This window comes from Puntigrus tetrazona, chromosome 15 (assembly GCF_018831695.1).
Source record: "Puntigrus tetrazona isolate hp1 chromosome 15, ASM1883169v1, whole genome shotgun sequence".
NCBI classification, from domain to species: Eukaryota; Metazoa; Chordata; class Actinopteri; order Cypriniformes; family Cyprinidae; genus Puntigrus; species Puntigrus tetrazona.
In genome coordinates this window covers 12,908,262-12,933,390 of record NC_056713.1, presented here as the reverse complement: position 1 = coordinate 12,933,390, position 25,129 = coordinate 12,908,262, and the positions used below count along the sequence as shown (strand labels likewise).

Here is a 25,129-nt window from a genome sequence, read left to right as displayed (position 1 = left end):
GACCCACCTGCATGAAGGAGGTGAAGCGCTGGTCCTTCTTCTGCCGGGACTTGATGAGCTCCAGGGCGAAGGGCTGGTTACTGCAGAAAGTGCCCACTGCTTGCTTGATCTTCTCCTCCTCTCCACAACTGAACTAGAAAACAACAAGCCAGTGGATTTGTTAGCATGTGGGAGTCTCATCACCCAGAGAAGACCTACCACAAACGGCCACAGGATACGAGAAAAACATGAGCCCTTACCCAAGACAGCAACTCGTCTCCTATGTGGTCGATGACCGACGACTCATTCTTCTTGCGTATCGCTGTCATTTGATCTGCTATCCTCACTGAAATTTGAAACAGCATATGCCATGATCTGAAACATGTGGCGGTTAATAGTAAGAAAAAATGATTGCAAGTACGCGTACTGTGCAACTGGACGATTTCCTCCAGGTTGGTGAATATGTTCTTGATGTCAGCAGGGGGCAGTATGTTGTCTCGGGTGAGCTTCTGGTAGAAGACGCGGTCTAGGACCTTCAGCATGCGTACGTGGGCTCTCTCCGTGTAGAACAGTTCTGCGAGCATCAGATGAGAAACACAGTTACTTCAAAAGCAAAAACCAAAACAACAGCTCTAACAATGCATTGTGCACGTTAAATCTGATGTGCTGCTGTCTGATTTATGTAGCGAAAAGCGAACAAGATCGTACCATTAATGACTTCTTGTCTCTTGATCTCGTGGGGCGTCAGGCCTGCTAAAACATCACGCCCGACCAGCTGCTGCCAGTTTGGAGGATCTACATCAGAGTAAACATCACTCCCCTGATCATCCTCACTCTGCAGCTCTTCAAACCTGTGAGGGAGGAGATGGTGCATAGATGAACACTCATTAAGCTCAATGCGTGTCTGAATGTGTGAACTCATCAAAAACTTGCAGTGAACTCAACTAAGTTCACTGCCAAACGTTATGTGAAAAACATTTTATTCAGACTGCTACGAATCTTCTGGTGTAATCTCAGCCAATCAGGCCATTTTTGATGCTTACTGTTTTAGATATTTTGAACAAATAAGATTGCACCGTGAGTGTGGCAGCCTAGCACGAAATAGAAACCAGGCGGTGGAGAAAATGGCCTCATTACGGCAGGTTAGGGAAAAAAGAAATAGCTTTTATCGATTGTCGCTTTATCATGTCGCTTCTGGTTAGGACACAGTGTATAGAGTGATGTGGGTGATTGACAGCAGCCAGTGACCAGTACCTTCTACTCAGTTTAGGGGTGCCCCCATCAAGGAGTCTGGAAAACAGGACATACTTGCTCACTTCACTGACACAAAGTGACCACAATGATATTAAAATCCTGATATAAGTAATAAGCATAATTAATATCATACAAATTAGCATTAAAAAAATTGTCATAATAAACTAATTCTACAAATTAAATTAGACTACCCAACATTATGTACAGTTTTTAAAAAAAATTATATTTATTTTGAGATTTGATGAATATTATATTTAACAGTGTTAATCCATTTCTTATGGTGTCAATTATTTTATAATGTTATTTAATTTTTTTGTTATTCAACTTTAAATAAGTGGCAAAGATATTTCAAATGTACAAATAGCAAAAATAAGCATGCACAATTAAATATTCTATATCTAATGATTACATTCTTCTTTCAGGTGAATACAATCAAGAGTTACGTGAAAAAATTCATTGCTTTATTTCAAGAAAGCCCTTTATTCAACCATGTGGAGTACTTTTTAATAATGGATGAATGCACTGTCTTGGGTTTCTAAATCTAAATTATAAAGCTTGAAAGAGACAGAAAATGTTTTCATGTAATGCCAATTGTATTCATCTTAAAGAACAAAGTAATATACAATGAGAATGAGAAAATGAGGAAATAATCTGGTGTTTTATTGGTTTTTTAGCATCAAACACCAGAAGAATGATCACATTAGTGAAATTCTACAAAATTTTGAAGTAACTTGCACTTACGCACTTAATTGTGCAGACACTGAATTTTGAACATTTTGTAAAACAACACTAAATGTGACCAAGTGTTGAGATAGATCAGGATTACGTTAGAAAAAAGAAGATGCTTCGCTGTATAAGTTGTTAAACATGCACCTTTCTCCATCTTCATCTAGCTGGTCCGTGTTGTAGGGGATGTAGTCACAGGGTGGGTAGATGCTGTCCAGCATTTCTCCAGACTGCAGCCCGTCACTGAGCCGGGGAACCACCGCAGATGGGCTCATACCTGATCACACAGAAGAGCCGGTTTCAGATGGAGTGTACAGGAAATAAAACAAAACAATCACTCAGATGAACGAGATGGAGATGCAGTACTCACTAAACTCCGGGTCTCTGCCCAAGGGGTCTGATGGCGAGCCGTAAGAGGCGCTGAAGAGGGGAGACGTGATCAAACTGGGGCTCTGTAGGAGGTCTGAGCCCTCACTCGACTGACTGCCCCGCAGACGTCCACCCTCGATAAACTCCGACCCACCCAAAGCTGGCTGAGACATCTGCTTCTGAGGCCGATGCTTGATGCTGTCCCCGGCCCTCCCAGCTGCTCAGACACACACACCAAACAAGACTTACCATCAACATGAATCTTTCACCACCCAGACGAAGGAAAGCAAAACGAGGGCAAGCCTTCTGCTTTTAAAATTTGCCAGGAATCGCAAGCTTTCAGGTCTAGCATTCACTACACAACAAAGTTTGTCCATTTAGTTCTCTTAAGCTCACCAATGTTGCATTCAGTTGATCAAAAGTAACTTTATTCAATTGTAATACATTTTAAAATGCAATTTGTTCCTGTGAAGGTAAATCTGTAATTTCAGAAACCATTACTCCAGGTGTCGGTATGACACGATCCTTCAGAAATCGTTCAGAAACTGCGAAAATCTGAAATGCTCAATTTCAAAAACAGTTGTGCTGCCTACTATTTTTTTGAATAGTGTTTAGTTGATATTAAAACAAATCTATTTATATACAGTAATCTATAAAAAGTGCTGTCACTGTCTAAACAAAAATACTTGCTGAATAAAAATAATTACTTGAGTCAATACTTTGAACGGTAGAGTTCATTTGATTGCAAAAAGAACATTTTAAACAACAAATGCAAACAGAGTTTTAACGTTTAAACTAAAAAAAAAACGAACAAAAGCCAGTCAAGCCTACTATGTCTGTTTTTAATTTTAAAAAGTTTCATAGCTGGTAAACTACACGTCCAGTACATTTCTTTTCAAACCAGCCACTTGTTAATGTTGGATCTGAATGCAAAAAAAGTTCAAAGCCTTAAGAAAAAAGCCTGTGTCTTCAATAGCTGCAGGTTGTAGAACTTTGCATTAGACTCACATGGTACTGAATCGCCGCGACTGGGCCACCGCGGGGGCACCCGGATGGGAAAAAAAGGCCTTTTCAGTTTCTCCTCCCCTTCCTTTTCTGTTTTGCTTTTCTGTTCAGGAAGATCAACAATCCTCAGGGTAACGACTTTGCCACAGAAAGACTGAGAAGACAACTGCTTTGTTCCATAACCTAGTAAACTGCCCACAGAGGGAGTACTACAGACATTATAAGTATTCTCTGGACATGAAGGCAACAGAATTATACCACACTAATTATGCATCGTTTGCATAACAAGATAAATTTCAGAATACATACAAGATAAAAAACCTTGATTATAAATGGATTGCACGGATCATGTTCATGCACTTTCATTGCATCAAATCAATGTGTTCGCAATTATACAATAATTTTTTTTCATTAATGATCTAACAAAAACAGACATCAATGTGTGTGTGCAATCCCTTTTTATATTTTGATTAATATGGTGACATAAAACTTTATTAATGTCAAAGTATTTCACAAAAAAAAACATTCCAAATAAGTCAAAAACTAAAAATGTTAAATCTAACTGCCTATGTAAACAGGTGGTCAGGTTTTGGAACGGAGTTATATGATCGTGTTTTCAGAAAACAGTACAAGCACATACCCTTAGTTTGGAAGGAAAAAAAATGATTCGAACTCGTTTGGACTCCAGGTTTCGTTGCTCTTTCACCCGAACTCCCAGATGCTTCATGTACATAAAGATCACATACTGTATGGTGTTGCTAAAAAACAAACAAACAAACAAAACTGTGTATTAGGGTTGAACTGAGCTCTTTCCTCACGCCCTGTCAGAGCTTTAGTAACTAGAGCACGGCGTTGAGCGTCGCAGTCTTTCATTTCCTAATTTAGACTGGAGTCTCTGAGGGTTGTGTTGTGCCTGTTGAGTGCTGTTGGCTCCATGTGGCCAACTCCTTCTGTTCCGCATGACTCCTATCTTATTGTGCCTTCTGCCATATGTCTGAAAACTCACGTGCACACACGCACAAGTTCACCATCTATCTTCTCACATATGTCCTGTACATTCATAAATCATACAGGCTTGTGGTGTTTCCATATGGTGTCTCAAATATGTTTGCCTACATTATGGTAAATGAGGAGTAGGAAATGCATGAAGATTAGAAATCTCATTAAGTCGCTCTGTTCTGCAGCATCTTGCATTTGTGTCAAGTGTCAATATGCTCGTGTACCCCAGGCTGGCAATTTACAAACAAATCTAACGCAACGTCTTTACGCACAATCAAATAACCTTCATCCGTAATGTCTTTATTGTCGATCATCATGGATGATGTTTGCCGGAGGAAAACACAAAAAATCCTCACCATTTCTCCTCCTCCGTGGGTTGTGAAGTCAACCTGAAAGAGACACACGTGTAAGATGGAGAACAGTCGATGAGCAGACGATCTTGGGTATGTGGAGTAAATATAAAAAATATCGTTTGATATTTACATTTTTTAACGCAAAATAATTTCAAGTGTTGAACAAAAAAAAAGCTGAATCATTTTTAAATAGCAATACAAATATATCATAAAACTGTTGGAATTATATAGCTAAAACATTTCATAACATTTTTATTAAACAATATAGCTAAATAATTCCTTAATTTAGTTTTTAGTCTACTGACAATACTGAATGTAATATTTATGTATTTTAGAGAAAAAAATGCTATAAGGGTACAATATAGATTATTATTTAGCAAAATCTTTTTTTCTGTCTACTGACTTCAAATGTAATTTTAAATACATAAATCAAACCCTTAAGTAAAGGGTAATAATACGAGATTTTTATCCATTCGGGGACTTTTATGATCTATAAGATCTATATATGATATGATATGATCTATATATATTTTATAATCTTAGCCATTAAAATCAAGCAAAAACTTATTTTGGATGAGATTAATCACGATTAATCATTTGACGGCACTAATATCATTATATATTATTCATGATTGCTCAGATTATATACATTTTATAGATTATACACATTAAATTGAAGATTAAATCATACATATTATTGATAGTTGTTACGCCAAGACTATGATTGCAAAACTAGACTACCGTCATGAATGTCAAGAAAAAAAATTGTATGGCCAAATAAAAAAATTATGTTTTTTTTTTTTAAAACACCACCAAGCCCTGATGCAGAGTGATTAAAAGAGTGTGTGTGATTCTCACAGAATGTCATCTATCTTGGAGAGAATGTTTTCAGCGCATGATCTCTCCCTCTCTAGAGCCAGCTGTTCAGAGTCCAGACGAGACAGCTCTACATCAGCCAGGGTCAGGCCCATACTGCGCTTCTGCCTGTAAGAGTGGATGCAGTTGTTTTTTACGTGCTACTGTCAATATGTCACCGTCAATCTGAAGGAGTGAAAGGTGACAGCAGTTAGTGACGAAATGAGAACGTCTATATTACTAACCTGAAGTCTTCCAAGTTTCTCTGTACATCTGGAAGGAGAGCTTCCTGTATTGTCTGTATATATTGCCTGTATAATTCCTCTGGAATCAGCTCGGGTCTCCGCCGCTCTGAATACACGTACACATAAAATATCAGTCACACGTTTCATAATCTGATATTAATTTAAGTTTAGGCTTTCACCCCCAACCCCCCCCATTTTAATACAAAATAACCTACCCCCAATTTAAACACTTTCTATTTCTAAATCTTAAAGAAATCCAAAAAACTAGGTGATATCAAGCTTTAACGTCTTTGTGAGCCTGCTGACAAATGTGAAATTAAACGGACACGTATAATAGCAAAAATTTGAATTACTTTAGACAGATATCATGATTTATAATCAATTTTCAAATGAGGACATCCTCAAATGTCCACAAAAGATAACGTTGCTACCAAATGATAGCTAGGTACATACAAAGCAAAAACAATTCTCACAAATTCACACCCATATATGACCAGTAAACAACCTGCATGAACATAAATGGCATCAGTATGCATCACAAAACACGTTGCCTTTTAAGCAATGTCAACATGACACACGGGCAGAGTGACCAAGTGCTTCAGAAGCTAAATCCATAATTACATGAAGAGTCAACATGAATGTTAAACAGGATTTGTGCTTTCTGAACAATTGCAGGTTTCCCACCGAGGGCTGAGAAATGATTATGTGGTTGGATGTTGAAACGAACACACAAACAAAAGTGCGAGGGTGAGAACGGGCGTTTGTGCTTCCATTAAGACGCTTCTAAAATTAACTTTGCTTACCGAGCTCAGAGGAGATGGATTCAGGCACAGCGACTTTCAAATTCTGTTGAACGAAAACAATAAATTAAAAAATGCTCTCTCACAAAAGTAGCTGATTTCCCCCCCCCCCCGCAAAAAACAGCTACGAACACTACATTAACAAGGTAACAAAACAGCAGAGCTGTGGGAAAAGATATGCACAAGTTCCAAATGAACTACCCGTCCATCTGGCAGAAAGAGAACATAGTTTGCTGCAGGGAAGACGCGCACCCACTCAAACACACACACACACACACACACACACACACACACACACACACACACACACAAGCACACAGAGTTTGAGAACAACAGTATGCGATGACCGTGGAGGTAAAAGGTTGTCTGAGAGCGCGTATGCTTCCTGACCCTGAGGGTGCTGGGAAAGGAGTAACCCTCCACACACCTCTCAGGACAAAAGGCACGGTTGATCTGGGTGGATACAGGCTTTTGCCTCAACTTGCCCACAGACCAAACGATACCAAAGCAGAGCAGACAATGACGGGTTTGAGCGAGAAGAGAGAAGGTGTGAAAAGCTCCACTTACTGCCCCCCGGTCTATGAAGATCGTCAAGAAGTGCATGAAGATCTGTCGTGTTTCTTTGGAGTTGGTTTGTTTGTAGAGGTCAGCGTACAGGTAGCAGAGCTGTGGAGGGAAGTGAGATGCAGTGATTTGTTTGCCTGATTTGAATATTAAACATTACTGATGATAGTACTATATTTGGGGTCATTAATCATTAAAGAGATGTGTCACAAGTAAGTGTGAGATTTTCAGCATTGATGTTTATTACAGTTTATCTTTATTCAGATTTTTTTTCTGCCAATTTCTTTATTTTTATTTTTAAGTTTTTTTTATTAAAAACCTATTTTTGCCAGTACATCTTAGTCCAAACATGCAGTTTGGATTTTTGAGTGGTTCACTGTGCTTTCATTGTGCAACTGGTTGTTGCATCAGAGTTTGCAGCATGCTACAATTTTTTTTAACAATGTTTTCTGTAAGGAATGTATCGTGATTTGAATCCTCTGCTCATTAAAAGCATAATCAAAACCATTTAATTTCTCACAGATAGTGAAACAAATATACGCAGATATGCTTTGAGATTAAAACGGTGGTCTAAAAAAAATTATTCCAAAGTCTAATCACTTCTTTAAAACAACTTTTTTTGGCCGTTTTATTGCCCATCAGGTGAAAACCATAAATCTGATTGCTTAGAAAGAATGATCAATAGTCCTGCTTGCCTTAGCAAGCACTGCTAATTACTGCTGTAACTCACCAGTGGTGCAGGATCAAACTGAGAGATCACATGATGCAGAAAGGCAGCAAGATGACCGGGTCGAGTCTTGAGCAGCTCGATATTCTGGAAGCAGCTGCACTGTCCATTCACCTGAGACACATCAGATCTGGTTAAAGAGGCAGATGACCAAGCCCTTGCCCCCTGCACTGAGGAAAAGGAACGAAAAATACCTGCTCCTGCTCTGTGTCAAAGTCATCATCTTCAGCCGCAATGATCTCAGAAGCCAGGCGGGAGGGTGGACTCCCTATGGTGGATGAGAAACGGGAATCCTACGGGAAGCAGAGGTGTGACAATCGTGCTCATCAGAAATCAGGCAGAAAGGTCTGTCAAGAGCAACGGTTCTCACCAGGTCGGAGCCGTCCTCGACCTCAGGGGAGGGGCAGGAGTGGAAACTGTCTCTAGGGGTGCTCTTCGGACTGGAACAGTTGGATTCCCTTTGGCTCTCTGGAGAGGCTGGGTAGAACCGGCGTTGTACCTGCACATCCCGTACCATAAACACAATTAATTACCCCACAGAGAAGCAAGCAACAAGAGCCACAAGTACACTCATGATAAGTTCCACTGTTTAACTGAGATCAGTGAAGACCTCTCATAGAAAAGAGAGCGCGGTGTACACTTACAGATGATAATGAACTTCCACTCCAGAAACCCTCTGGGTTGAAATCTCCCTTATATTGATCCTCATCCACCCAACAGCCATCTTCACTGTTCCTGAGACACAGACTCTCCTAAAGCATAGATTTGTAGTCAGTAAATGTGCACATAATTCAAAATCAGATTCAAAATCTTTTGAAACCCACATAATTCCAAATTAATGGTCAAGTAATATGTGACCCTGGACCACAAAGCCAGTCTTATGTCAGATTTGTAGCAATAGCCAACAATACACTTTATGGGTCAAAATTAACACATTAAAGATCACATTCTATGAAGATATTTTGTAAATTCCCAACTATAAATATATCAAAACTTAATGTTTGATTAGTAGTATATATTGCCAAGAAATTCATTTGGACAACGTTAAAAGGAGAATTATTTAGCACCCTCAGATTCCAGATTTTCCAATAGTTCTATCTCAGCCTAAAAATTTCATATCCTACACAAGCCATACACCAAATGGAAATCTTACTTATTCTTCCAGATAATGTATAAATCTCAATTTCCAAAAATGTATCGTTATGACTGTCTGTGGTCCAGGGTCACATATCAGCCTAAAAATTGCTATTACCCCAATATTGCTATTGCTATTACCCCAAAATACATTTTTTTACAAATATAACATTTTATTTTAGTAATTCAAAGTTTTAATTTTAGGTTGTAAATAATTTTTTAATTAGATAAGAAAAATTGACTTCTTATTTATTTTTTAAGCATTTTATATTTATACAATAAAGTTTAAAAATTTTACTTATTCCTGTTATGGCATCCTGTAATTAAATTTATAAAAAGTAATTTACACACACACACACAAAATTTAACTTATTCCTGTTATGGCAAAGCTAAATTTGTCATACGACCCTCCAGAAAGCATTCCAATATGCTGATTTGGCACTTATTTGTATGAAGACGGTTGGGCTGTTTAAGATTTGTGTGTAAACTTCAATATCATGTAATACAGAAAGCTTTATAATTAAAGCAATCTGTCTCTCTAGCTATATCCAAATCGGCTGACCAGTCCCTTACAGTGCATCACTGATGTTTGAATATGAATATAAATTTAAACTGGTCAGAAATGTCATACATGTGTTGCCCTGTTAAGCTGGCCCTGCTGATGTGGAATGTGCTTCTTGGCTTCCTGGATATCCCGTAGTGGTTTGGGTGTAGGAGTTCTGCAGTAGTCCTCCTTCAGTCCCTAAAGAAGAGACATTTCCATACACTATATAATCAGATCTCATACACACACAGTCAAAGGGTAAAGGCCTGTTGCTCTGCTCTGTATAAGTCTACTTCTATGTTGCTCTCCATGACAATGAGAATGACAGATCTTCGTTTACAAGACATGTGAAGGTTGTAACGGTGTTGAAACACAGTGGGAGGAGCTTAAGGGTACCCTCTCACTTATCAGCTATACTAAAGCTTTAAATTACCTCCCAACAGGAAAGGCCTCATTCTTATCGACTTAAGTCATACTGCAACAATACAGCTCTGTAACTCAACACTTTATGGACAGACACACGTTGTGAAATTGAAAGTAGCATGTGCGCCCACTTTTAACTAGTAGTTTTGAGTCTGATATTTAAATTCTGACCTGTATGTCATGTTGCTCTTTGGACACCATCCTCCTGTTGTCCATTCTTTGGTTGAGCGGAGCACTGTTTTCTTCCTGTGAAGGGTTGGGTTGACAAACGATGAGGAGGAGCAAATAATAAATATAGATTACGTCATTTAAATAGAGGAGAGATATGAGGAAGTGGACTTACAACAAATAAACAACATGAAAGGCAAAGATGGGAAAGCTATTTGCAGGAAGGTATGGGCGTCTTACCCATGAAATCAGAGGAGAGGAGGTGCGTTCCGCTGCATTGTAAGAGTTGGGAGATGTAACAAAAGGGTCTCCATAACCCCCCGGTGACCCAAGACCCACGTCTACCTCAGAGAGGGGGATCTGGGGCAACCCGGGTGGCCGGCCTAATACTGTGAGGGCCACATATGAGCCAGCTGTGAAGAACAAATGAGTTTTAGTCAGTGGTGGAAACGTCATCTTCACTCAAGCAAATGATTTATATACTCACATTTGATTAGTTTTACCACTTCGACATGGTTTGATTGCGTTACCAATGTCCCGTTCACCTAAAGCAGAGGAGGCACTGCTTATACACTCTGATTATAAAACCATAAACATGCAAGTTCTCTCATACAGACCCAAACATGAGGTCACTTTGTGACCAGCAGGTGGCAGAATAGACAGATGCTAAAAAGCAGTGGTGAAGAGCAGGAGGAGTGGGCAGCGAGAAATACAACTCTTGCATCTGTAAGCATCTCACCTTAATGATCCTGTCCCCCGTCTGAACACCTGCACGCATTGCAGCGCCATCTACAAAAAGACAGGAGATGATTATGACGATTATGAATTGAAAGCATTTTTTGGTGCAGCGGGTAGAGTGCTGCCATCTGGTTGCTAAGAGGTTCTGGGTGGTTTTTCAGCACATTGCTATGTGGTTTATGTGCTCCATTTACAGCACACACAAATTGGTTTTTCACTGTCATTTTGCAAATGATGAAAGCTCCATTCTGGGTATACACGCATTTATATCTCATGTAAAATTGTTCACTACAGTGCCATGTAGATAAAACATTTCAGAAAATGGGGCAATTGTGAGTGTACTTCTAGAGAATATTCCACACTGTATGGCATGTATTATGACACGAAAAGATATATTCTTGCTGAAATGGCGGAAGACATAACTCAGGGTGGAAGATCGGTTGAGTTAATTATGTTATTTTAGTTTTCTTTGCGTAAAAAAAGTTTTCTCCTTCTGCAAGAACTCTGATGCTTTTTAAATGTATTTATTCGATTTATTCAACAAAAATAAAAATGTTTTTCAGTCAATTTTACAAAACTAATTCTTCCAAATTTTCACAACTCAGAACACCAAGAACTATTTTATACAGTGTTACCTACTGAAAAGTTTTTGGAAAGCTAAGCAATTGCCAGCATACACCCACAGGAGTTGATGTGGGCGGAGCCAGAAAGACAGAAAGAGTGGTAGATGGGCATCTTACCCTGCTTGACGAGCTGCACGAAAACAGGGTTGTCCCCGCTGACGGTCAGCCCAAAGCCGTTCTCATCTTTCTGAATGATCACGCATCTCTGAACCAGCCCTGGAGGAAGGGAGAGAACAAGAGGAGAGAGAAATTGAGCTATGAAAGGAGCTATGAAAATGATTTTACTGGATTGCCAATGTCTTTATTAAAACATTCATCAGGAGAAGCCTATCAAAGCAGATTACAGTAACAATGACTCCGATTCCTGATCGAACCGACAGGCTAAGTGCAGAACGTCACAGGCATAAAGTACTTGGCAACATAAAAATGAAACGAACGCATCAATCTCACAATCCAATTAAAATCTATCCCTGTTCCGAGAATAATGGAAAGATCCAAAAAAATGATGAGAGCAATGGAGATGTGGGTTATCGTGGTCATCTAGTACTGCAGTGTGAGAGATGGGCCTACTTTCAAAACTGATAGCTCATCAGATCTGAAAACAAAAGCCGCAGTTCTCAGATCACAGAAATGAATATGAACTGCTCAAACTGTCACACAGAGATGTAATATACACTCAGCATGACAAATCTACAGTCAGCATTGTACCCCACAGAGTAAAGACTTTCTTGTAAACAGTGCTTTGTATATAGTTACATCACACATCTTTCTTATATCCTTGCATCATGATAATTACTTAATCTAAATGGTCATGGCTGAATCTGAAAAGATTTCATATAATCAATTACCAGTTCCCTCTGTTAAATGCAATGTTAAGCCATGTGATGTTTAGGTGTTACAGATATGTGCTGTGACACAAAGTACATTATTCCTATACATTTGATAATTTAATAAATAATTTAACACACAGATGCTGTCTGTCAGAATTAAACCAAATTACAACATTTTTGGGTTTAACGAAACAAAATAGTTTAACAAATTTTTATGTCCTTCATATTCAACAATATATTATGGTTTCTACAAAAATGTTAAAGGGACAGTTCATCCAAAAATGAAAATTCTGTTATTACACACCATCATATCTTTCCAAATCTGACTTTCATTCATCTTCAGAACAAACATTTATAGATTTATAGAAGGACATCAAGACAATAGTCCATTTGACAACAATGGTGCAACCTTAATTTTATGAAGCTACAAGAATGCTTATTGTGTGCAAAGAAAACAAAAAAAACTTTACAACATTCTTTCGAAGAGCGTTCCAACTCATGGGTTTGGTGCTGCTGAAATTATGCTTGTTTTAACAACATATTTACTACCTTCAAACGTGGTAGTTGAATTGCTGTCTATTAGGACTGCACAATATCATAATGATCTAAATACTACAAATGTACAAATTGCAATATCCATATCGCAATGGCATGTAATATCTGAATTATTATTTTAATAAATCGGCTAACTCTAAATGTTTCGGAAAAAGATTTTTTTGGTCAATCGACTGGGCGTGTGACTTAGATGGTTTGCTTGACATTTAAAAAAATAAAATTAAATTATATGCAGAAACACTTGCAGACAACAGCTACTTGCAGCATATGCTGTCTGCTGCCTAACTACTAGCCGTATTTACTACTGATCACAGAACCGTGCTGCACTGACAAGCTGTTAATTTATATATCTTTGTTTCCTTGTTTTTTTAGATTTGTAGCATTGCTTTTTATGTAAGCTAAAATAAGCTGTTTATAATGTTTATAGTATAGATTTTTTATTTTTGCTGTTTTGCACATTTTATATTTTGTATATAATTCTCTTTATTATCCGTCTTGTCTCGTTATCGTGTTGCACTGTAGAGTTTCCGTCACTAAAACAAATTCCTCGTATGTGTGAACATACCTGGCAATAAAGTGATTCTAAAACACTCAGAAGTCGTAGCGATGATTCCTTTTCCAGGAATGATTTATTATATACTTTTTAGTTTTTCAATATTTTTAAAATATAAATTTCATGTGCTTGCACACACTGAAAGCAGTATCTTAGCACATATATTTCACATTTTGCATTTTTGCACTACATTTTGCATTTTTCGTAATAACATCTTTTGAAAATTCACCTTAAACTGACCAGTCACATTTTAAAATATGAAAATATTTTAGTAGTGTAAACATTTTGTTCACTGATAATAAAAAAAAATCAGTAAGCTCCAAGTATATCATAAAATAGTTAAAGTATATCTGTAACATCCAGACTCTCTCTGCCTTTATCTTCTGAACCATTAAGAATAACGCTATCGCTTATTTTAAAAATAACACACACACAGTTCAAAATCAACTCAGCAGGGAAGCTGAACATAAATAAGCGCTGATAACACTTGAACTTCACAGTGTTGGAGAAGAATCTCCTGCACAAAAGTAAAAAACAAAACCAGAAACACAGCAACAGTACAATCATCTTACCACAAGACTCAGGTCTCCTGTCAGCCACTACAAATCCAATCTTCTGCACCAGCACGTCTGAGCCACACAACATCATGATACAACACGGGACACACACACACACACACACACACACACATATCACAGAGGACACAGAGAGAGGACTCAAATCAAAAAAATGAGCAATGGCACAAATACAGACAGTGTGGCTGTTTTGGAAAGGGTCATTGTCTATTGATAAGAAGTCATATCCCCAAGGTCTCGCATATTAACAAAGTGTCTCGCCTGAAATGATTAATAAGGTGTTCAGGTATTAAGCTCCCCAGGTGTTAACCCAGAAATCAATGCTTGGCACAGATGCAGATATAACCAATAAACAAAGCTTGAGAGATAACATTCTCAAAAAACGATTACGCGAGGATGTTGGATTTTGCCTTCATCCTAAAATATGGTTAATCATAACACAGGATAACAAACTGTGGACTTGATTAGCCTTTGCCTACTTGAATATCACTTGAATTTCAGTGATATTCTTTAATGAAATGTATGCTATTAATAACAACAGTCTCTATCATTACGCAAGGCTATACAACTTTGGGCTGAAATTAATCATACAAAAGAGCCACTTTTTTTTACTATATATTGTAGTTCAGCTTCTAGGTAATTTTGCAATTTGAGGGCAAAAGAATTAAAACTTGATTATGGCTTGATGTTTATAAGTTTAATCCATTTTCATGAATCCGAGTGCTGAGAGATGACTTTTTTTTTTTGCAGGCCAAGCCAGAAGTTAGCATTATCCTGGACCACCCCGAAACTTACTGGTGCATTACTGGTGTATTTTATGTCACAGAATAAAAGGTGAAAATTTCTTTCAATAGATCTTATTTCAGGCATTTGACCAAAGACAAAAAAAAGACCTAGGCCCAAGGAAACGGATATGCAAAATTTGTTTTAGGACTCATTTCAGCAGCAACTGATTCAACTCCGATGCTTGTGTCATCGTAAAAAAAAAAAAAAATTAATTTCATCTCTGAAATGAAACTGTACTATTATGATGTAATATAGGTATACAGAAATAAAATAGAAAATACAGTTTTGCATTATTTATTATTTTTACACATTACTTTCATAAATTTTTTAGTGTGTTTTCACCTTTTTGCATTAATCACTTTAGAGCAGTGGACAAAAATGTTTGCTTGGTTTAAAAACTAAACTAAAGTTATATCGCTCGACCCCAGAGGACAATGTGGTTAAGATGTTTTAGCCATGCATCAGAAGAGGTGAGTCCAACACCAAAGGAACATCAGAAATAAACATGCATCACATCCTCCATTCACCACAATTCTCTCTAACGTGCGAAGGTGAGATATTTATGCTAGATCAGTCCAGTAAAACATACTACATGTGAAAACTGCTCAGAAATGTTTGAAAAGACCTCTGATGAAATCCTGTCATCATCTCACTGGTCTTTCGATCAAACAGGAAAACAACTCCCCATTCAAACAATGTGAATCGCGTTTTAATTGATACGATTATCACATTGTTCTCCACCATAAACCTCACATTAACGGCCACGCACAGGACTGCTTTTCCTTCTCTACTCTCACCAGCGGCTGAGAGGAAAAACAGAGGCGAAACGCACTGAAAAACACACTGACAATGTCTTTCAACTGCCAAAACCGGGGCCAGGAACATGTGCATCGTTTATGGTCAGCAAGTATGAATCATGCCGCTGTTTAAAGCCGTTCCACTGCAGTTAGTGGACGGGCACAGCCTTCCATCTGTGCTGTGTGTGGAGGAAACTGTTTCCATTTTAGAGTCTGAAGAGACTGTATGAGAGGAACAGTGTGCTTCAGTCCACACCGCACACACACACACACGCACACGAGCAGTCAGGACAGCCTTTAGTACAGCTAAACACTACCATTCTGTATGAGTGAGTGTGAAAGAAACTCTGGGATGAAATTTACCTGTAGGGTCAAACTCGTGTGTAGGGGTACCAGGCTGCTTATCGCTTTGGAGTCTCTTGTCAGGAGGGTGGTCTCTGGTGAGAATGCTACTGGTTCTGTAAACACAAACAGGAGAAATCAATACCCAAAGTCAATGAAATACATTAGCACACATAACATAATACACCAGTGGTTCTTATCTGAGAGGGTTGAAACACAAAGACGCACTACAGTCTGATAGGGTTGAGTGCAGCAGGCAGATGAAAACATGCTAAACGCAAATAATGAAACCATGAACTGAATATATAAGAAATGCTTCTCTTTTTGTTGTTGCTGAAATTGAAGGACATCAAACCTAACAATATTTAACACAAACAAATGTGTAAAATCTGTCAGATGCCACCATAAACAGGTGTGTGACATGCCCTGATCTCTAAAAACAAAATGAACAAAACTATCCATAAATAAAACTCCCAAGGTCCTTTTAAGACGGGTTAGTTCACTCTGCGGCCATGTTGGTAACGCCCCTGGGCAGCTATTTCCAGCCATGCAACTACAGCTCCAGCTCTGGTCTATTTGAATGGAGAAAGACCATGTTTTTTTTTCACATCGGGAATAAACTATATAGTATTGTGAAACATATTTTAACTGAATATGTAAATGAATATAAATGATATAGGCTAATAAATCATGACATCATGCATTGTGCTTCTTTAACTCAAAGCATGCAATAGATAGACAGACAGACGTTAGACTAGTCCTACCTACCATATTATATACACACATATAATTATTAAAAGTATTTAATTAGACAATAAATACCATTTATGCAATTATATAATTAATATTAATAATATAATACAAAAATATTTATATGTATAATAATATATAATAATTAGCCTAAGCAATACTTTTGTACAATAAACAATTTTTGAAAGCAGTGTTGGGTCATCACTTGAAGCCCACTGTAAAATCTGGAAATAAATAAAGCAGGTGAGTTCAAAACATCAATACTGGACTCTTATATTAAACAGTCTGCACAATATGAGTTCATTTAAAGTGATTATGCATGTTTCAGTTCACGATAAAATAGTACTAACTGTACTATTTTGACACCCTTGATCTTTGGATATCAGCAACAGAATTGAAGAACTCATTTATGGCACTGTGTATTAAGCAGTGTTGAGTAGCATCCTCTTGCTGTGTGCAATCACTATTTGCTTAGTTAACTTCCTGCTAGGACAACAGATGTGTCCCGCTGCGCTAATGTCGCCCTATTCATTACACACATCAATTAAGAGGCTCCGCGTGAGTCCCGCCAGTTCTTTATCACAAAGGCAAGTGGAAAAGCCAGCAGTAGCTATGACTCCAGGTCTAAAAGTAGCCTCGGCAGTAAGGTGAGTTGAGGTGGGGTGAATGTGTTTAACAGTGCTCTGCTTCCCGCTCACAGGCCGTGTGAGAAACCTCTGTTCTCTAGGCCAGTCGGTGATGGGACACAGTGCTGAAGAAGCCCTTTGTAGGCCTGTCTGAGAGCCCCTGTACTAACAACCCACTGCCATTTCCTTCACCTGGACTCGCAAGCTTGACCTGTGGACCTCGCAGAACACCAGAAAGACTGAAAATGATGTGCAGAATGAGAAGCATCTCTGCGAAACAATCACTTCAGCATTTTAAATGACGGAGGGTCAGCTAGACCTCGCATTTGTCCGTCAGCCTGACGGTTTGTCGATTTCGAACTCATTCTGTGGGTCAGCCAAACGGGCGGTTCATTACGGGACAGTATCGGAGAGAGTGGACTCCATACCCTCAAAGTGAAGTGCGAGACATTTGCAGGGTTGCTCTGAACACAGCGAATAATCGTGCGAATGCTTAACTAACTTTTTTTTAAGATTGCTTCAGAGGTCAGCTAACTGTGAAATTAACACTGCAGCATAGTAATGGAAAGGACTCGGTGGGATTAGCCCACCTTTTATGAGGCCGGTAGATTAAGCAGGGCAATTTGTCACTGCTGGTAAACTAGATAAGTCTAATGAGAGAACAGCTGTCAATCACTGACTTTTTCAATTAAAACTCAATTAATAAAATTAACCTTGAGTGCCAGCACAGGCCAATATAAAGCAGTTTTCTTTCTGCTCCCAGCTGGGGCCATGACTTGCACATTAACTCCAGCTTTTAACTGTATGTAAATCAATAGTAACCGTGTCTGTTAAGCAACAAAAAGAGGTTAATTTTTAAAGCATTGTGATAGTAGTTCAATTTTTTTTGAATGAGCTGTTAACCCTAACTGATGCACACGGATCACTGAATTGTGAACGAATCAGTTCGGTTTGTGAAACGGACCAACAGTTTATAGAAAAGAACAGGTTTAAATGAACAGTTTGATCACTGAACTGTGATCCAGTTACAGTGGTTTTTGAATTATCATCTGGCTGGAAGGCAGGACTGTTTTTGTTGAGCAGTTTTTTTTGTCATTTTTGGATCTTAAAAAGCATTGTGTTAGACGTTGAGTGGAAAAAAACAAACACAAAATCAAAATAACAGAAAACCTTCATTATTTTTTTTTTTTTAAATACAAACTGTTGAGAGAAATCTCTTACTTGCACCAAGGCTGCAATTAATTTATCAATACGGAAGAAAATGTGATATTGTGAAATATTACAATTTAAAAACCATTTAAAAAAAAAACCCACACATTTTCAGCACCCATTACTCCAGATTTTTCAGATACCATTGTAATATGCTGATTTGCTCATGCTGATTTTTATAAATGAACAAAGTTTAAATAAATAGCATTTATATGAAATTAAAATCTTGAAATTGAAGTCCTTGCTAAATAACTAAAATATCTTACTGACCCTAAAATTTGGCAGGACAGTACCTTCGGAAGAACATGAACTTTAAATGACAGAGTTGTCATTTCCAGATGAACTATCATATTAAAGTGAAAAGAGTCAAAACAATCGCATAGTTCTTGAGTCTTCAAGCAGGGGCTGTTCTTGCTTGTATCAGAGATTTCTGTGGTGACACAGGATCCTTTTGAGAGCAGTTTGAGGGAACTGAATGGGCCATTTATGAAAGGGCCTGTAAAACGTTCCATGGTCCGCTCAGCTAAAAACCTCCCGCTAAAGAGGAGGAATGGAAAAGTAAATCCAAACAGCCAAAGGAGCCAATAATCCTACCTTTTACATGTTATTCTCTCCCTAATGAATCATGCATGCTGATGGTACACGTAAGAATATTGCTATTTGTGCTTATGACCACAACTGTTAAAATAATGCTTGTGAATGTGCTTTTTTTATGCTCGTCTCCAATTGGTCTAGCCTCTCTTATGAAAGAATATTTCCACCATGGAATAAGAAAAACAATGTAAATGCAACTTTTTTTGATCTGACAATTTTTCTTTAATACATTTTTGACTTTGTCAAATTAGAAATAATAAAAAGAAAATACATTTTAAACAATAATAATTTGGTTTCCTCATATGGCAAAAACAAACTTGCATGTTCTCTAGAGTCAGACGGGTTTGCTTCGGCACTGTCTGATGCAAATGAGGCCATCTTCGCTCCTGGAGGAGGAGGCTTCAATAGGGGCGAGTTGGAATAGTAAAGGAAGTGCAAGAACGGCAGAGGGGATTGGTGAGGTGGAGGGGGTGGCTTCTCCGCTCAATTGAGGTTTTGTGCAATAATGGAAAAACGTTCCGCACGAAGCCAGAAAGGCCTGCATGAGGGACACCCCAATTACTCGACTCTGAAAGGCGTGTTTGTCAGAAACCACTTGAAGGAAAAGCGGGACACCGAGTGGAAAACAACATGGCTCTTTTGCTACGTTGTTCTTTCTCTTCTGGAAGTTCAACATACAGATTTCTTTAGTGCACTCGTTATGTGCACGTGATGGTGTCATGCTCAGGTTGCGGCTGGCAGGCTGGCAGGAAGATAGGGGGGTATGGAGAGCCGAGGGATGATATCAGTGCTGGCTTGAGCAGTGGAGGAAAAAACAAGTGAGTGCAGGGCTGGCAGCGAGAGAGAAGGAGCAGTGACTTTGCAAAGAAAGAACACTTGCTGTTTGTATCCAATGCAGTCCAGAGGACCTCTGTGCTCCAACTTATGACATCACCGTTGTCGAGCACGGCAGCTTCGCTCCAAACGGTCATGTATGTGTTTCTGGAAGAGTCTGTGTGCGTCAGACAATGACCTGACCCAAAAGCCAGACACACCACAGGACAAGGACTCACAATATAGCCTTTTAACAACGTGAAGTAATTTTTGGATACAATTTACATAAATTAAATCTGTCCATGTTTTATCACAGAATATAATTTGTGTTTTGATTATTAAGTGAATATTATAGTGGGGTAAGCGATATTGTTCATTATGCAATATATTTTAACTATCTTTCAACATGTCAAGTAAAAGAATACATTTCTTTGACATAAAATGTTGCTAAAAACATTTTCTGATAAGTAGAAAAAGATTTTTTGAACTGTTAAAAAAAAATAATAAATAAATAAAAGTATAAACAGAAGAAAACACAAAATTGTTGAAACCATTTTCTGTGGTAAGTCATGCTGTCCACAGAGATAAAATAAAAAAAAAAGAAAGAACAATTTAACCTAGAATATTCCCTAAAAAAAAAAAAAAAAAAAATTCAAATGAAGGGTTTGAAAAAGATTTTCTTCTAAAGACATAACATCACATGGAAACTCCCGAGTAAATGTTCACTACAGTCTTTCACTTCTCCTTCATATACCAAATGAGGAACTTCTTGATAAACTATAAAGTGACAAAACCACACGCTTCGAGAGATGAGGTCTCATTTGCAGATCTGTCAAATTTTGGCTGCTTGAGTCAGTGGAAATAAGTGAAGCAGAAGCGAACAGAAAAATAAACATAGCGGATGTCTCCTCACAAAAGCCCAATCAAGTCATTTGCTAAATAAAAGCCTGCATGCATGGCCATTATAAACCAAAATGAATAAGCAAATCCGGGAAAGAGTCTAGGCAAATAAGAAGAGGACAAATGCTTTGCGGACAGATAGGAGAGGCAGTTTTTATGGCCCCAAGCGCACCAACTGGCTCTAACAGGAGCCAACATTTGCTCCAAACATCAGCTGTTAAAACCCATTAAACGGCGATGACTGACTAATGACATGATCAAACAAAAACACAGCGAGTATGTGGGTGTTTGTGAAAGTGCACACACACAGATACAGTCCACGTAATAATGGGAAGCGAGAGCAAAAGAGAACCCAAAATGAAAAGGTAAATGAATGTGGAAGTGTCATTTGGGGTAATGTCAGACGGCACTGGTCGAGCTGGGCCTCTGAAATGAGCAGCCCCTCCCCCAGGTGACATCACAATGAGGAACGGGGAGGTGGTGAGCGGCAGCGGCCTGGGGAGATTTTCCTTTTCTGCTCCAATAAACTCAATCACCCGTCCTGACAGGGCTGGAGGATGTGCATTTCTTCACGCTAGATTGTCTGTTTAAATTCTTTGATATTGCAGGAGGAGGTGGGAAAGCAGAGAGTAAGCCAAGTTCACAACACACTTTGTCGCCCCCAAGGTCAGGAGGACAAGCCGACGCCGAGGGGTAGTCAGAACTCGTACTCATCCACTGCTACCAAAACAAAAGATCACAACCGACACAGGTCCTCCTCCGTCAAAAACTAAAGACAGACAGACTGCTAATTAGAAGAAGCAACTTCATGCTCTGCTCTTATAAAGGCTCCGATATACTTCAAACTAACTTTTTTTTTTTGTTCTTTAAAAGCTGAGTGACTGTATACTGTTACCGACCATTCTGACACCCCTGAGCTGATGGAGGCGGGGTTTAGATCAATGTAAACATGACGTGACACTCACACATATCATAAGTTTGATTAAAAAGAAAGGTTTATTTATTCTATACCTTTTAAATTTGTGTTGAAAGAACAACAGCAGCAGCGGTATTGTGTAATATTTATTTGCTTGCTACGTTTTCCTTTTATTCAATTCTTTTGGAAAACTTTTGTCTTGAGTTTCTCTATGCCGCATTTTGCATACCCCCAGGTTGTTGACACAAGCTTTGTTGTAGTTTCTTTGTAGGATTTAAAGGCTTTTGCTGAACTTTTATAATCTCTGAGTGAACGATAGTACAGATGTGGATATATCTGCGGCAGCTCAGCTATATATATATATATATATATATATATATATATATATATATATATATATATATATATATATATATATATATATATATATATATATACACACACATACATACATACATACACATACCCACCGACTGCATACCTGCCTTGGACCAATAGTAGCTGGTTTAGGAGCTAAAACAAACTCCCCAAAAATGTTGAACAATTTTGTTCAAAATTACATCATTTCGGTTCGTTCTTGATTTAGTTTGAAGAATATCGGGTGTTTTGGACAGCCATGTTGGCCAAACAAGACTCTGCAGACAACATCAATTACCATCATTTAATTTAAACCTCAAATCTTCATATTTACAAAGATTTATTATACATTAAATAGCCTTAATTGTAGCTACAAGCCTGTTGGCTAAACTAGAGTATGTTACTGGTGAAACAGTGACTAAATGTGTTATGCTCATGATAGAGTGAAGTTTAAAAACAATTATATAATATATATATATATATATATATATATATATATATATATATATATATATATATATATATATATATATTAAATATATATATATTAAAATGTCTACCAATTAAAACAAATAGTAGTAAATAATAATTTCTATAAAAGGTAAATTAATAAAAAAAAAAAAATGCAAAAACAAACCACCAATGATTAAATTAAAATCAATTAAATTGCATCTTTAATTTGTATCTAGCCTTTATTTCCTTAAATGTTTCCGAATGACCACGTTCTTTCAAAACACCATATAGAAAATCTGTATCTGAGTGCATCAATCCCACGTTAATCCTGCAGCCAACTGTCATAGCATCTCACAGCAGTAAAGCACGCAACACGCAGGATTAATCTCGGCCCAGTGTGCCTGCCTTGCCACGCTGCCCCAGAAACTACATAAGATTTAAGCATCCACGCAGCGTGAGGGAGAAGAGGACAGGCGAATAAATCATATCCAATCGCCTTCTGCAAAGAGGCAGTCATCTCTCTCTCTCCCCACACTTTTCAGTCACAGCTTAATGCACCGGAGAAAATACAGCACAGCAGTCTGGTCTCCACTTGGCACAGAAGGCCAGGGATTGCATAAGCCAAGACTGCAAATAGAGAAGGAATATATCAGACCTCAACGATATGGCACAGGGAAGAGAGAATATTAGATGTTCATTCTGATAATGAAAATAACACTAGCAGCAGGCTTCAACGTCATGTGACCAGTACTCTTGAATCGTACCGTAGGTAAAGGCTTGCACCTTTTGTGCGTTTTGGTAGCGGCGAGTGCACGTGAGCATTAACATCTACATCACAACACTGCAAACCCTTGGTCGATGTCCTTCCCCCCCTCTCAACAGCCAGGGGGCTATTGGCTGCAGCTCCACATTTCCTACTCGCTGCCAGGGTGTATAGGGGAATCTATGTTCAAACAAAACCCCGTGAAAGAACTCTCCAAACTCGGCTGGCATTTGCTGTGCTGCTAGGAATCAACATTTGAGAGCTCTTCATTGACATCGGTTAAGTTGAAAAAACTACTGGTAATATAGTTTCAGTCCTGCAACACAGACGATCATTTCTGGACAATCTAAAGCATGGTGTACAGTAAAAAAAAAAAAACATCCATTTGATTGTTTAGAAATCTTTCAGGAAACGAGTCTGAAAACCTGCGAGAAAATAAGTCTGGAATTTACAAATGCAATATGATTATTTGCAAAAAATAGTTTTTATTAGGTTTATTTAGGTTTTTATATTTTCATTGTACTAAACCCATAAAACATTGTTCAAATATTACCTGGAAAATACAACATTTTTATTACATTTAAATCAAAGCTATTGTTACATGCCATGTCGTAAACGTGCAAACAGTTTTTGGAGGCTAGAGATTACGGTTTATAAAGTTTTAAGTATTTCTTTGTCTTACACAAATGGACTAATTCACTTCAGAATGCCTTTATTCAACGTCCCGGAGTTAACGTGGAGTCATTTATATGAGGAATGGACACACTTTCTCAGGCTTCAAAATCTTGAAGGATTTTTTCGTTTGGTTTTGATTCTGCTAAGAACTCCAGTTCCATCCGTCACACATCTTTATGTGATATGAATTCATAAGAGTTTACCAAACTTGAACTTTGTAATGCAGCTAATTACCCAAATTCTTTGCATGCGTGTGTCTGAGTATGCATGGAAGCATATGGAAAAGAATAACGTGACTGGCCCTTTAGCAAAAGCTGCCGTATCTTTTCAAATATTCATCTGTCCACCCGATAATTATACACAAACACTCCAAATCTCTGCCCAATGTGAAAAAATATTTGCTTTCATGACATTTGAGCCTTGAAGGTTGCAAAGTTTTTTAGCACATAATAGCGCCATCAAAACAGTCGTAGGCTAATTTACATGCTAACAGCTAATTCAAAACAATACCCTTCATCAAGCTATTCCTGTAATCACACAGCTGCCATGTGATCATTAACTGATAAAAACAATAACAAACAAATGTGGTTTTAAGCTGAAAAACACCTGACTCAAATTACAAGGGTGTTGACTGTAAACGGGTGTTGAAAAATTGAAAAAACACCATACCTGAACCTTAGAGAGGACTTGCCCATACTTATTAATAATTACTTTAATGGCCATGCAGCCTTGACAGTTGACGCAATATACATTACTCCCAAAGAGACATTTTGTAACACAAAATGTGCATTCATGGCTATCGCCTGCATGAGACTGAGATTTCTGAGTTACTTCTATTCATAGATTTTTTGGTTGATTTCACAGTGCGGTCTGGGCTTCATGACTGTCAACTGAGATTTTCTACGATGCCAGAGAAACCAGAATATCCACCCCGCACAGACCAGCCTTCCTCTGAACTATGATTTTGTGCCTTTTTTTTTCCCTCCCATTTTCCACCGGGCAAAGCTGGTATTCTTCTCCAAAGCCGACATCAAACATCTATGTCAATCTGCAAACTATAGCATTTCCACCCTATACATCAAGACCAAAAGAAAACAATGTCTCCATTCCAGCTCGGAAGGGTGTAAGA

At 38.1% G+C, this 25,129-nt stretch overlaps 1 protein-coding gene across 3 annotated transcripts in view; it reads right to left on the bottom strand.

The window, feature by feature from the left end:
* The window catches only part of arhgef12a (Rho guanine nucleotide exchange factor (GEF) 12a), a 39,644-nt gene that overhangs the window by 9,259 nt on the left and 5,256 nt on the right, over positions 1-25,129 (bottom strand). For 2 of the 3 annotated variants that reach the window (XM_043259170.1, XM_043259169.1), the window contains exons 3-28: positions 15,966-16,060; positions 14,017-14,073; positions 11,624-11,722; positions 10,885-10,934; positions 10,633-10,690; positions 10,386-10,558; positions 10,149-10,223; positions 9,642-9,752; positions 8,521-8,628; positions 8,247-8,375; positions 8,071-8,169; positions 7,880-7,990; positions 7,153-7,251; positions 6,589-6,631; positions 5,786-5,891; positions 5,544-5,669; positions 4,689-4,721; positions 3,974-4,091; positions 3,337-3,436; positions 2,330-2,545; positions 2,107-2,236; positions 1,234-1,269; positions 688-830; positions 407-553; positions 240-325; positions 8-133 (exon numbers count right to left, since the gene is read on the bottom strand). In XM_043259170.1, coding sequence (XP_043115105.1) covers positions 8-133; positions 240-325; positions 407-553; positions 688-830; positions 1,234-1,269; positions 2,107-2,236; positions 2,330-2,545; positions 3,337-3,436; positions 3,974-4,091; positions 4,689-4,721; positions 5,544-5,669; positions 5,786-5,891; positions 6,589-6,631; positions 7,153-7,251; positions 7,880-7,990; positions 8,071-8,169; positions 8,247-8,375; positions 8,521-8,628; positions 9,642-9,752; positions 10,149-10,223; positions 10,386-10,558; positions 10,633-10,690; positions 10,885-10,934; positions 11,624-11,722; positions 14,017-14,073; positions 15,966-16,060 — 2,674 coding nt within the window. The remainder of the gene's footprint in view (positions 1-7; positions 134-239; positions 326-406; positions 554-687; positions 831-1,233; positions 1,270-2,106; positions 2,237-2,329; positions 2,546-3,336; positions 3,437-3,973; positions 4,092-4,688; positions 4,722-5,543; positions 5,670-5,785; positions 5,892-6,588; positions 6,632-7,152; positions 7,252-7,879; positions 7,991-8,070; positions 8,170-8,246; positions 8,376-8,520; positions 8,629-9,641; positions 9,753-10,148; positions 10,224-10,385; positions 10,559-10,632; positions 10,691-10,884; positions 10,935-11,623; positions 11,723-14,016; positions 14,074-15,965; positions 16,061-25,129) is intronic. The other variant, XM_043259171.1, reaches the window with a different exon arrangement.